General features: G+C 42.6%; 1 protein-coding gene across 3 annotated transcripts in view; it reads left to right on the forward strand.

Moving 5' to 3' along the window:
• The window catches only part of TULP3 (TUB like protein 3), a 498377-nt gene that overhangs the window by 258622 nt on the left and 226642 nt on the right, over nt 1-13113 (forward strand). Inside the window, exon 4 of one of the 3 annotated variants that reach the window (XM_085652317.1) lies at nt 4110-4268. The exons of the other annotated variants lie outside the window; for them this stretch is intronic. Within the exon in view, the coding sequence (XP_085508443.1) occupies nt 4110-4268 (159 nt within the window). The remainder of the gene's footprint in view (nt 1-4109; nt 4269-13113) is intronic. 3 annotated transcript variants of the gene reach the window in all.

Consider the following 13113-nt stretch of genomic DNA (forward strand, 5'->3'; position numbering starts at 1 on the left):
ACCTTTACATGGCCCGCTCGCAGTTTTCGTCTGGAATCGCTGACTCAACATAGTCTCCTATGCCAATGACACTCAGCTGATTCTCTCACTTACCAGCGAACCCACAGTCACCAAGAACAACTTACACGATGGGATGAAGGCTGTCGCCGCCTGGATGAATAACAGCTGCCTCAGGCCCAACTCGGAGTAGACTGAAGTCCTCATAGGCTCCACCCCCTCCGCTTGGGATAACTTCTGGTAGCCCTCAGCACTTGGAACATCCCCCACACCTACAGACCATGCGTGGAACCTCTGCATTATCCTGGACAGATGAACGCTGCGTCATCATCCCGCTTCCACACGCTAGGCCTGCTACGAAAGATCTTCAATTGGATCTCAACCAGCAGCAGAATTCACTATGGCAATGCACTCTACGCCGGCATCACCCAGAAACTGCCACGGGAAACTGCAGAACATCCAGAACGCCTCCGCCAGACTCATCCTCAACATCCTCAACATCCCATGCCGCAGCCACATCACCAGCCACCTAAGAGACCTCCACTGGCTTCCAGTCAACCAAAAATGACCTTCAAGCTCCTGACACGCCTCCAAGCCCTACAGGATGTGGGACCTGCGTACCTCAACCTCCGCCTCACATTCTACGTACCCACCAGAGACCTCGGCTCCGCCCACTGGCCCTGGCTACCTTCCCACGTAGCTGCAAGACGACAGCTGGAGGAAGGTACTTCTCCTGTCTTGTAGCAAAGATCTGGAACACCCTGCCTCTCCACCTAAGGCAATCACCGTCACTGCCTCAATTCATGAAGGACCTCAAGACCTGGCTCTTCAACTGAACCACAGCGTCTCAGTGGACCAGCAGCTTCCCTCCTTCCTCCCCCTCCCCCCCCCCCGCACCATGAAACCCTCATGGGTGAGTAGTCGTGCTTTACAAGCTTGATTGACTGATTGGTTCTGCACTCAGGCCTTTGTAATTTCCACCTTTATGCTTGGATATTGAGCAGCAACAGCTGAGCACCTTTAACCTTCCTCCGGAGGTGGTTGATCTTGGTAGCCAGGTGTCCTTTGACTTAACTGTATACTGTCATTGGAACACACTTTGGATTTAGTGCGGCACATGCCAGATTGACCGCGTTCGGTCCATGTTATCTGACATGTTGTTTGTTCTATCTCTTGCCTGGCAAGCCTTTGGACACAGTTAAGGGTCCTCTTTTAGCCTTCTTATGGGTTCCGGATCAGCCATCACTGTTTAAATCACCAGTTGTGATATATCTATATACATATTTTTTTTTTAAAGGGCTGAAACCTATGTTTTCCCTTTTTCTCGTTGTGATTCCCTAATGGGACCTTAATCTAGTCCTGACTTATCTGATGTGCACTTCATTTGAGCCACTTCACAGCTGTCCCTTCCGGCTCTTTACCATCAACACAGTATTTCTCATTGCCATCACCTCAGCACAGTGAGTAAGTGAACTTCAGGCTCTGAGTTAATCACTACCTTCGTCCCAGACAAACTGATACCGTAGACTTGGGTATTCTTCCTGCCAAACGCTGTGACGCCATTACTGCGTCAGTCAATCCATCACCCTGCCGGCGTTCTGTGTGCCACTTCACGCCTCTGAGGAAGACAGACTCAATCTGAGCACCGAGCTTCCACATTGCTCGTACCAAGGAACACTGGGTGGACGATCAGCTATATGTGGGGTTCGCTGGAGCAAAAAAAGGCTAGGCAGTGCCGAAGAGAAAAATCTTCTGCTGGATCGTCATCTGCTACACATTGGCTGAAAAGCAGCCTCCAGAAGGACTAGGGCCAAAGCTGCTACCACAGCGTTACCATGTGGATTAACTGTCCTAGACCTCTGCTAGGCAGCTACGTGGGCATCCCTCCACACTTTCATGAAGACCTATTGCCTGGATAGTCCGGTTCGCCTAAAGGGGCATTTTACCCACTCTGTGCTGCATTATTTTCTGGTTTGAGTACACTCACAGACTGTCCTCCAAATAGATTCTGCTCTGGTATCTATTCAAAAGGTGAGGAACCTGCGGCTAGAATTCTTTATCAGCAGAACATGTTACTTACCTTTTGGTAATGCTCTTCTTGGTAGAGGCTCTATCTAGCTGCAGATTCCTCACTGAATTTCTCATCCTATCCGTTCTGTGGTTGGACTTTATCCATTAATTGGATTCCAAGTCTAAGAACCTGCATACGGGTTACCATATTGATTTTGGGTCTCTGCGTCTGGGTTCGGACTGTCTCTAAAGCAACTGACATCAGTGTGCAGTATTGGCACCTGTATAGGCCCTACACATCATTTCTGGAGAGGTGTCAGTGCGGAGCTGCAAGGCGCCACCTTCCGATGCGCAGAGGTACTGCTGGAAAGTTTCCAGATGCAGTCTAATGAAAATGTAATTTTGATAAAACTAAAGACATTAAACAATCAGATCATCTTTTCTTAATTACCAGTCCTTTTCCTAGTGGATTGTCTTTTGTATTCTTTTATGTCAACACAATGCTAATGCTAATAAAATTTTGTATGGTAAGCCCAGCGCCCATTAGACAAATGGAAAAGCGACTACTTCTATGATACTTGGAAAGGTTTCTATTTCTGATGTATGTAATGCGGCCACTTGGATGCCGTGTATACCTTTACTAGCCAATATTATCTGGACTCCAATAACAGAGCAGAAGGCCAGGTGGGCCAAGCTTCACTACAGAATCGTTTTGGATAGTTTGTTTCTTTGACTTTGTCTCTTTCTCAGACTGAATGAGTCTGAGTTTGCTAATATGTTAATATGTTGCATGTTAATGTCTATGAATGGAGATCTCCTGAAGGAGAAGAGCGCGTTGCTTCCCTGTAGTAGTAGTTCTTCTCTAGGGTATTATTCATTATAGTCCTGAGCAACATTCCACCTTCCCCAAAGAAGACAAAAGGGCATTTCAATCACTATTCTCTAAGGGTCTTGTAAAAAGAAAACTGACCTACTGCTACTGGAGGATGTGATGGAATACTGGTGGGATAGACAATTATCTAGCTTCTTTAGGCTGCATGTTATTTAGCTACATTGAATTACTTGTCCCTCTCTTTTCTGTTCTAGAAATGTTTGTGCAAGAGGTATCTTGCCACTGTTCCTTAAACAGCGACTATTTAAGAAGGTGTTCATTAAATAGTGTCTGCATGCTCCGGAACGCTCCTCATAGGTGGAACAATTCATTGTTCACTGTAATGAAGCTTCCTCTGGAGGAGAACTAGGATTGCAGCTAATTAACTACTCCTTTAATTCAAAGTTGATTATGTTTGTTTTCTGATAAGTACAGAGTGCTTGGAACCCTTTTGCTGGAGGGTATTGTTAGGTGGGGATTCATAGCTTGAGCAATGATTTCTCTCTCACCTTGCACTGTACAAAGCTAGCACACACTCCCATTTTTGCTTGTCTAGAATAATTTCTTGGTCTTTTCAGACAATTTCATAAAGTTTTTAGATGGCAATTGGGGCATGGGTGCTCTTTGCTGGTACTTGGTGTTTGGCGGTTATGGAGGTGAAATTATGATGATACCATGGTTCTTTTACTTAATCATAACATTAAAAAGATTTACTGTTATTGTGTCAAGAAACGCTTACCGGGTGAATCCAAGGGAATGCCCAATAGGTGTCTCCTCCTGAAATTGTATCCTTGTTGCAGCTCTAGATATGTGAATCTGGTAGATTTTGCTCTTTCTCCACTTGCATGTAGAATCCAGGATTAATATTAACTAGAGCATTTAGCCCATCAAGTAATTGCTTGCTTGACCAGTCCACATTTAGCATATAAGTCCTCTCATGCACAGTGTTCATAAATCCAAATTCCCTAAATTACTCTCAACTGTTACCCTCACCCAAAGTTCCAAAATATCAGTTCCAGCTCTTACATTGTTCTATTGCCACTTAGCTTCAGACTGTCAGGACTGGAACAATCTGGATCAAACAGGTTTTGCATTGGAACTACAGTGCAGATTTCATATGATGCCAGGGTCCCATACTGTGTAGCAACTTTGTACGTACTTTTTTGTAAGAATCAGTTTAATGTTTTACAAATTTGTTATCTGATGTTCGTTGATTTACTGGTTACTTTAGCAAAGACAGGAGAAGTGCAGTTGAAAATAACGTCAAATCAAATGGAACAAAGGCTAGATCAAATTGCAGAGCAAGATGAGACTAATGAAATGAGCAACAGAGAAAAGAAGCATCGAGCAGTCCCAGGATGGAGCTCAACTAATCGTCTGAGTCTGGGAGGTAGAGCAAATACATTGGACACTCTTTTTCGATTTCCTATTAATATAGTTATCAGTACGTTGAATATTTTATAGGCATACAGTAATCATCCAGTAATTGCACACCTTTTATTAAAGTATTTGTATTACTTTTCCAAAACTTAAGCTGAGCAACATTTTTACCAGCCCAGTGACATAATATGACATATCAACAGTATTTTACACAAAACATAAGCCTGTAGCCAGCCACATTAATAACTTTGTCGCCTTTGTATAGGGCAACACCAAATTAATTGTATATTCCAGCCCTGTGTTTGACCTTCCCTTTCCTTAGTTGATATTTTATCCCTGGTGGTATGAACAGTAAAGATAAGCTTACTTCAAAATGTGCAACAGTCTCCCCTGTGGAGCATCTGTTTGGATTATTATGGCTGCGACATCGGTTTACCTGTTTAAATGTGATCTTTGTTAGTGGAGCGGGAAAAGAAAGAGGACATTGCTATCTGCAATCTTCATAACCTTCTCCAAGTGTTAAGTCACAAATGTCTATTCTTCTCTGTCCTCAAACAACTCTGCTGCTTTAAATATAGTCATTTTACAGGGTTTACCTAGTTTAAGTGGGGCATCCTTAGACTAGGTCAGTATGATTCTTGATATGCTTCTAATTCATATGGAGACACCCCAGACAAAACCATTTTTCTGACTATCCATCTCTCTAACTTGCTTTCAGATCTTGCCCTTACCAATAACACCACATCTTCTCGCCCCAGCAGTTACCATCTTAACACTGCCCTTTTAACCAACTCTTTGCAGTTATCCCCAACATCAATTCTAACCACTGCGGCAATCATTGCCCCATTCATAAGACCATTACTATTCCCACCTTTTACCTCTTCCATCTCCATTCCATAGGTAAATTCTACCTTGAGGCAGCCCTCCTACATCTTGATCAGGTCGGCAAGGTACCCACTGTGACCTATCACTTCAAATCTACCTCCAGATGTTTTTTTAATTGATGTTCGTCACTGCACATTCAGCCTCTTAATTCCACTTCTTCACATCTTTAGTCTTGATTTGTTCCCTCCACCTTTGTGTTAAGAAAGGACAAACTCAAACCTGTAAAATGTTGAACAAATAAAACTGCATCTCAAATGTCTTGCAGTATATAAACATATCTGCAACATGTATTGCTGTGAATCACATGCTGTGCACATTCCTGCCATCTAGCTGGGATCGGAATGTTACAAGTTGTTTTTCTTTGAAGAAAAGGTTTTTGTTTGTGCGACTTGCAATGCCCACAATGCCCCAGGACATAGCCTCTACTGTAGATTTTTTTTTCTGCCATTAGGGCTAGTTGTGACTGCTCCATTACCTTGTCTCACCAAAAGTAATTTTCATCGCTGAAGAACTGAGAAACTCGGAAAGTTTAACAGCACTGAGTAGAATGTAAAGAACACAGACGGCTTTGGAATCATGTTATCTGAGCAGCCATTGGTCATGCTGTATTAAAATGACTAGTTTGGGGGGAAGAGTATAGAGAATACTCAGTTTGAATGTTGCTTATCTTGCAATAGCAGGTTTCTGTGGTTGGAGCAATATCCCATCTGTAACCTCGGTCTTTCATCGGATCACGATGAAAGCACCCGATCCTAGTGCATTACTTTCCATTGAAAACGGTTAGGGACACCCTGTTAGTAACCCAGATGACTGGGATCTTTTTTAACATCTCCTGAAGACTCCAAAGTCAGTGACGAAGGATCTGCAGCATTCCCAATGAAATGCGCACCCAAAACTAAGGCCACACCTTGGGTTTCAGGCATTGACACAAAGGACTAGTCACAACAGCCTAGCATCTAAAAGTCCCAGTAGCTACTCATGCTGAGGGTCTTCTCTGCCGGGATTGATCCTGAAAGGCTTCTCCACAGCAAGGAACGGCCCGAGAAGCACCATGCCTTGCCTGGAAAAACTTCCTCCAAATATGCTTGAGAGCTTGCACCGCCATCTGTGCACAAGACCATTTGATGCTAAAAGGCACCCTTTAAACCTGCGGAACCCCAATGACCGGACTCTTGGACCCAAAATAATTCCAGTCACTTTTCAGCGTAGATGTTCAACATATGCACCAAAGCATACCAAAACACTGTCACTTTTATCTCCAATCAGTAATTCAGCGAAGAAGAAAAATGAAGTTCCGTTGGCAATTTCCAATAAATGATCCGCAGAAGATAATGTATCCGGTCATACTGTTTTATTCCAATCATAGACACAAGCACGGCAGCCAACGCGCGTTTCGTCCTCCTGGACTTTCTCAAGGCTGTAAAATTACATATACAAATCATTTGCATTATATATTTTCAATTGGTTTGAATTAAGTTTAAAAATTGTCCCCAATCAAAGAAGTGAGTCCACACAAACAACCAAACGTTGTTGTGATTAAAAAAAGGACAGGGAATGCACCTCTGGTGATACATAATACCTTCTAAAGTACTCATGCAAAGATGTTCTGTTGGCAAAGAAATCATCATTAATCCACGTGTGCTATACAAACAATTTGTCATCCAAACATAACAAGTGATGTTAGCACATGAATAGTTTTAGTTCTATGAGGGGAGAATTACATTAACGGACGTGGACTCACTAGTTTCACCCATCCATTAATTTATAACCCTATTTAGGGGAAGGTTTATATACATAAAAATGTTCTCTCAATATCCAAAAAGGCAGTCCTTCTTAATGTATTACATAGCCGATTCGTAAGAAAAGTGGCTCGCTGAGTAAACTCTGTTTGTAAATCTCTTGATTCTGTGTATAAACATAAGGAGGGAAAGGGGGGGAGATAAGCGTGTCTCATTTTAAAAGATATATCAATACTCTAAGACTCCCAGTAAGGGAAAACGTAAATGATAATCCCTTCCCCTTTGTGGGTAATTGAAACTTATCATCAAACAAATCGAGGGAAGAGAGGGCTTGAAGAAATAACAATGAATTTTATTGTTATCAAGGTCCAGCATACATGCCCAAGTATAAGTGAAAACAGAAGGTATGCAGTTCCTAACGTAAATGCAAAGTGTGACAGGATAACAAGAGGGTAACACGGTGATGACAGGGAACTGTGGTGAAAAGCAGGAGTACAAGTTACTCCTTATTTGGAAAATGAAGACCCTCACACACCCAACAAGCGGGTGTCTTGCTTCATCACCGGGTCTTTGCTCCTTATCGGGCCGGCGGTTGCAATGCCCGATCAGGCACCTAATAGGGCCTTCCTAGCGGAGATCTTTTTATTCCAACGCCGGTGAGTGATGTGTGTGTGGGGTGGGAAAAACCAATATTAAGACATAGGTGAGTGTAGGTGCAAATGAGGTTGAAGTGAAACGATTAAAACAGGGGTAGGTGATCCACTAAATAATTTTAATGTAGTGTGGTCACCATCCTGGTTAAAAACTGTATAGTCCGCACATGTGACACCAGTAGTTAAGTGAGTGTATGTGCTGACGTGATCAATAGGTCAACATGTTTCTTGCCTTTGTATATAATAAATGGCAATTCATCAGGACCAGGGAATTATTGTAGCTACCTACACCTCTTTGGTGGTGCCCAATGTCTATAAGAGACTAATTAGTGAGCACGCATACAGCACCCTAAAAAGGTGTGGTACCGTAGCTAAAAAGCACACCTGCAGAGAAGGAAAATAACAACAAGTAAAAAAAGGGACAAAATAGAATTAAAGACAACATAAGCATTGCAGCAACAGTTACTTAAGACAAATGGTGGTGTCAAGCCAACCGTGGCATGCAAAGCTATTGAGCAAAGTATGGAGGACTTATCAATGAACCAAACGCAAATACAAGGAGGAGGCACAATATCCAATCACTGCTCCCAGAAACCATTAGAATATGCTAGATAAATAATCCAACGAACTCACCCTCCTGGGTTGTGCTGCATCCAGGGCCGGGGGGAGTACACACTAAATGCTAGTGTCCTGGGATGAGGGAGACAAAGTGGATATAAAACAATCACAAACTGTTAAACAAATGTGTCTCACATAGTTGGAAGCAGTCCGTGAAGCGGAGTTACCAGCACCACTACTGTCTACATACTCGCAAACTAAGCGGTAAACAACTCCGTGTCGTCCGCCTCGACACCATGAAAGGGAAGCTGTGGTAAGGAGGCTTCCAATTTGCCGTGTGGCGCGCGAAGGAAAATAATCAATTAAGGATATGTCACCCGTGGGAGCTACAAAGGTCGGACTCGTAAGCAATCGGGGGAACATAAACAAGAAAGAGTTAGTCTAGCCATTGAAGGGGGCGCGGACCAACAACGTATTCGTAGGACCAGCGCGGTACCCTAGTTACAAACATAATGTGCAAGAGAAACCGAAGCGTTAACGTCAATGCTGACTTTCGCATTGTCTTGTATCTGTACTCACGGTTCCGTTGCTCCAAAGACCCCGTCCACCTAGTGACGCGCCAGCCGCTGTAGACTGGTGGTGTGTGAGTGAGCCGTGTCTGTATAACGCCCCCCACCGGCGAACTCACGCGAGAGGCCGGTGAAGCCGGAAGACAGCGTGATGACGACGAGAAAGCTAGAGCGCTAACAGCCCAAAGCGTGCGGGGCTGTGCGTCCTGCTCGTCGTCATAGAAACGTAAAATAATACGAAGGCAACCCAGGATTATTAAAAAAACACACGCCAGGTCAGCGCAGAGTGGCAAAGTGCAGGGGGCACTAGGGTTTCGTGAGAGGCTCCATTTGGGTCAGAGTGGCGCGCAATGGAGTGTGTAGTCGCGAAGGAACTTAGGAGATCGTATTAAAAGGACCCAAAACATTCATATTTACTAACAGGAATGAAAATATTATTTTCTGGGGGTGACAATCAAAAGGAAGTAGCACCACGAGGAGTATAGGGGTATGAGGAGAAAAATTGGTCAAATCAGGTCAACATACTCCAAGGAATTTCCTCGTTGAGTCCCGTAGTGTCAGCAGCCAATCTTAGGACCCAACGCTGTTCGAGTCTAAAAAGGCTTCTCTGTGACATCTGAGGATGTGCTTCAAGGACAATCCATTGAAATGAGTTGGGGGCATGGCGTTCAAGATGATAATGAGTAGTCATTTTGGTATTAGTTTTCGCGCATCGAAAGCTACTCTTGTGTTCTAACATGCGTGTCTTCACTGGGCGGGTCGTCATGCCTATATAGGGAAGACCACAAGGACATTTCATCATGTAGACACAGTTCGAAGAGTTACAGTTTGTGTGTTTGGAAATGTTCCATGTTAGACCATTAGGGAATGTCACTTCTTTGCTGGTGAGAGTCTGGGCACACATGGAGCATGACCCACAGGGGTAGTGTCCTTTGACTGGGGGAAGATGCCATAGCATTCTTTGCGAATTATTGGTAGATTTCTTCGGTCTGGTATGGATCAATAGATCCTTCAGGTTACTTGTGCGCTTGAATGCAAATCTGGGGGTCTGTAACTCCAAATCACCAGTGTTAAGAATACCCCAGTGTTTTTTTATGATGGATTTGATACTGTTGGAGTCCGGAGTGAAGGTCGTGACACAAGTGATGGATTTATCAGGTGCCTTGATGTTAATGTCCAACAAGCTCTCTCTGTTGTTGTTCCTGGCTCGTTTTGAAACTTACCAAAAGCCAAATGTTCTTTAAAGCTGGGTAACCTTAAGACCATTTGTTCAAAACAAAGCGTTGTTCAAGTTCCAAAGACCATGTGTTATCCACACAATGACTCTATCCATCCACATAGCGCTTGAACCGTGATAAGTCCGCTGAATACGGAAGAGAACAAACAAAATGGGGATATAAAGATACCCATTATGTGTCAAGAGTTGCCTCTAAAACATCACTAATCATTGTGTGACGAATTGAAAATTAAAATGAGCTTAGCCGCCAAGCGAGTCTCACCGTATGTTTATTCAACTCCAGAGCCTCACCCGGACTGCCTCATGTGTTTTGCTGTTGTTGCCATTGCATTATGTACGCGACTGAAGCATTCATAGATATAGAAGACGGGCTATAAGAACACCGGTCCATGAATATTTACATGGTGGCCATAATGTCTTGGTCAAGAACTCTATTTGTCAAGACGTGTAATTTATATTTCTGCAACCGTAACAAGCTGGTATTTTCATTGCAGTCTTAATATGGAAAACCATTCATATAAAACCAAAGATGTTGAAATTGATGTTTATCGGACTATGAAAATATGGTTCCATGAAAGTTTACATGGCGGCCATATTGTCCGTGTCACAAATTCGGTTTCTCATGGCGTGAAATCTATAGTTCAGAAGGAGTAAAAAGCTGATATTTCCATTATATTATTGATTTAGAAAACCATTTATTGAAGGCAAAGATGAAAAGATCTATCTATAATATTGAACGTGTTGTCACAATAGAAACTGCTCCTTTCACCGAGAGCGTGAGTTAGTACATGGGCTCACTCTTACATCATTAACAACCAGGGATGTTGTTATTCTTGGAAAATATGTGTTAGAAATAGATGGAGTATTCAACAACATAAAACTGCTTTTTCCAATACCAATATGACATTTTAGGTTGAAGTACTGTTGGATTCAAAGTAACTCAAACATTTCCTTATCCATATTTATGCCTTATTCTATGGCCCTAAGTTTGAAGATCCATTCACTTTCAGTTTCTCGAAGTGTAGCCATTCTATTTCCACCCCTTGATCCAGGATGTGTCACATCAATACCATGAAAACCTAAATTGAGCTTTTCATTTGATTTATGTACTATATTGAAATGAATGGCCAAGGGATAGTGTTCATTGTTATTCCTAATAGGACTTATATGCTCATGTATTATTTCCTTCAAGGGTCTCACTGTACTGCCAATGTAAATTTTCCCACAGATACGTTTGATACAATAGATAACCTACTTCGTCTTGCAGTTAATGAAGCTTTGAATTCTGTACAATTTGTCTGTGTTATACTTAAATGTCATGGTTTTGTGTACAGCAAAACAGATGTTACATGATCCACATTTGAAAAAACCATTCGGAGGAGATGGTAACCATGTCGTGTTAACTGTTGGTGGTATGAAACTAGGACACAAATGTTGTCTGTGTCCTACCTCTCACATGGGTGATTACTGGTTTAGATCCAACAACCTCTTGTAGGGTGACATCAAGTGTTAGCAAATGCCAGTGTTTCCTAAGAATCTTATAAACATCTGTACCTAAAGTTGTATATGGTGTAATGAAGGCAGTTTTTCTCCTGTTTTGTTTATTACTTTTAGTGTTGGTGGCCAAAAGACTTGATCTTTTCACACTATTGGCCTTGTGTCGTGCCTCTCTGATATTTTCTTTTGTGTATCCTCTGACCCTGTTTTCTAACAGTTTAAGTTCCTTTTCCAATTGTGTTTCATCACTGCAATTTCCATACCATACCATACCATTAGTCTTTATTCGATTTAACAAAATCATGAAAGACACAAACATAAATCAAAACATTACATATAAAAACACATTAAAATTGTTAAGTTCATCAATAAATAAGTTAAAATGAATTCTAAAAAAGCATTAAACTAGTCGGACTAACAGCAAGTTTAACAATGTATAATTAAAAAAAACCCTGGGCTACAGCATTGTAAAAACATTTTACATAATTTGACACTAGGCGACAGCGATGTTGGTAGCTTGAGAGGGAATTATCTGTGATTTGCTAGAGGCTTTCGCCCTTAGGTTCCACGCCCAACCCAGAAATTTTGCTAATGGGATAGAAATGGTTGGGGAAGTGCTGGTGCATAAAATTCTTAAGGCAATGGCACTGCTCGTGGTACCCAAGTTCCTACACAATGGTGACAACCACACTCGCCTAGGAACAGCAAGTGCTGGACAGACAAACAGTAAATGGGCGATAGATTCAACATGCACCCCACAAGCTGGACAGATCTCTTCATTTGCACTAGACCATCTGCCTGTAAGAGACTTAATTGGAAGAGAACCTGCTCGCAGCTGAAAATACAGCTTCCTGTCTCTAGGCTTTGTGATCAGGTCCCAATAGGGTTCAAAGGCGGGTGTAAACTTCGCCTCCAGATAACGACCAGCCATCCCATTAGGATTTACACGATTCCACACCTGGTGGTTAACCCGCTCCCAATAAATAGCTTTCATAACTTTCTTTGGGGGGAACTGCGCAGTTGTTGGTTCACTCCATAGTCCCGCCATGCCCATGGCTGTTAAGGTCTGACGAAGCTGCCTCAGCCATTCAATTTTATGAAAGACATCTAGTTCTATGACATCAATAATCCCTTTGGCGTACAAAGAGAGCTCGGGAGTAGTCCACTGCAATTTCTTTTAGTTCTTAACATTTCCCCATAGGGGATAGTCCTAATCTGTGAGGGAGGATGAGAACTACTTGCATGTAGAATGGCATTGCATGTCGTTGGCTTTCTGAACGGTACTGTTATTAATCTATTATTGTTCACTCAGATGGTGATGTCTAAGAAATGTATCTGAGTGGTACTCTGTTATTTAGTAAAGGCAAGGTTAAAGGGGTTGTCATTAATGTGTGTAAAGAATTGTTCCAGGACATCACTGGTCCCTGCCCAGAACATGATGATATCATCTATGAAACGTCCCCAGTATAGTATGTTCTCCAATAGGGCACTAGGCCCTTTTGGCCATAAATGTGTATGTTCAAACATCCCCATGTAGAGGTTAGCAAAGGACCGCGAAAATTTCGCCCCCATGGCTACCCCCTGTATTTGGCGGAACCAGTCGCCATTATGTATAAACACATTGTTGTTCAATACTAGTTCAATCAGGTCCAATAGCCTGTTGGTATGTTCAAACATATTCACTGGTCATGTATCCAAAAAGTGTTGTAGGGCTTTC

This window comes from Triturus cristatus, chromosome 4_1 (genome assembly GCF_964204655.1).
Source record: "Triturus cristatus chromosome 4_1, aTriCri1.1, whole genome shotgun sequence".
NCBI classification, from domain to species: domain Eukaryota; kingdom Metazoa; phylum Chordata; class Amphibia; order Caudata; family Salamandridae; genus Triturus; species Triturus cristatus.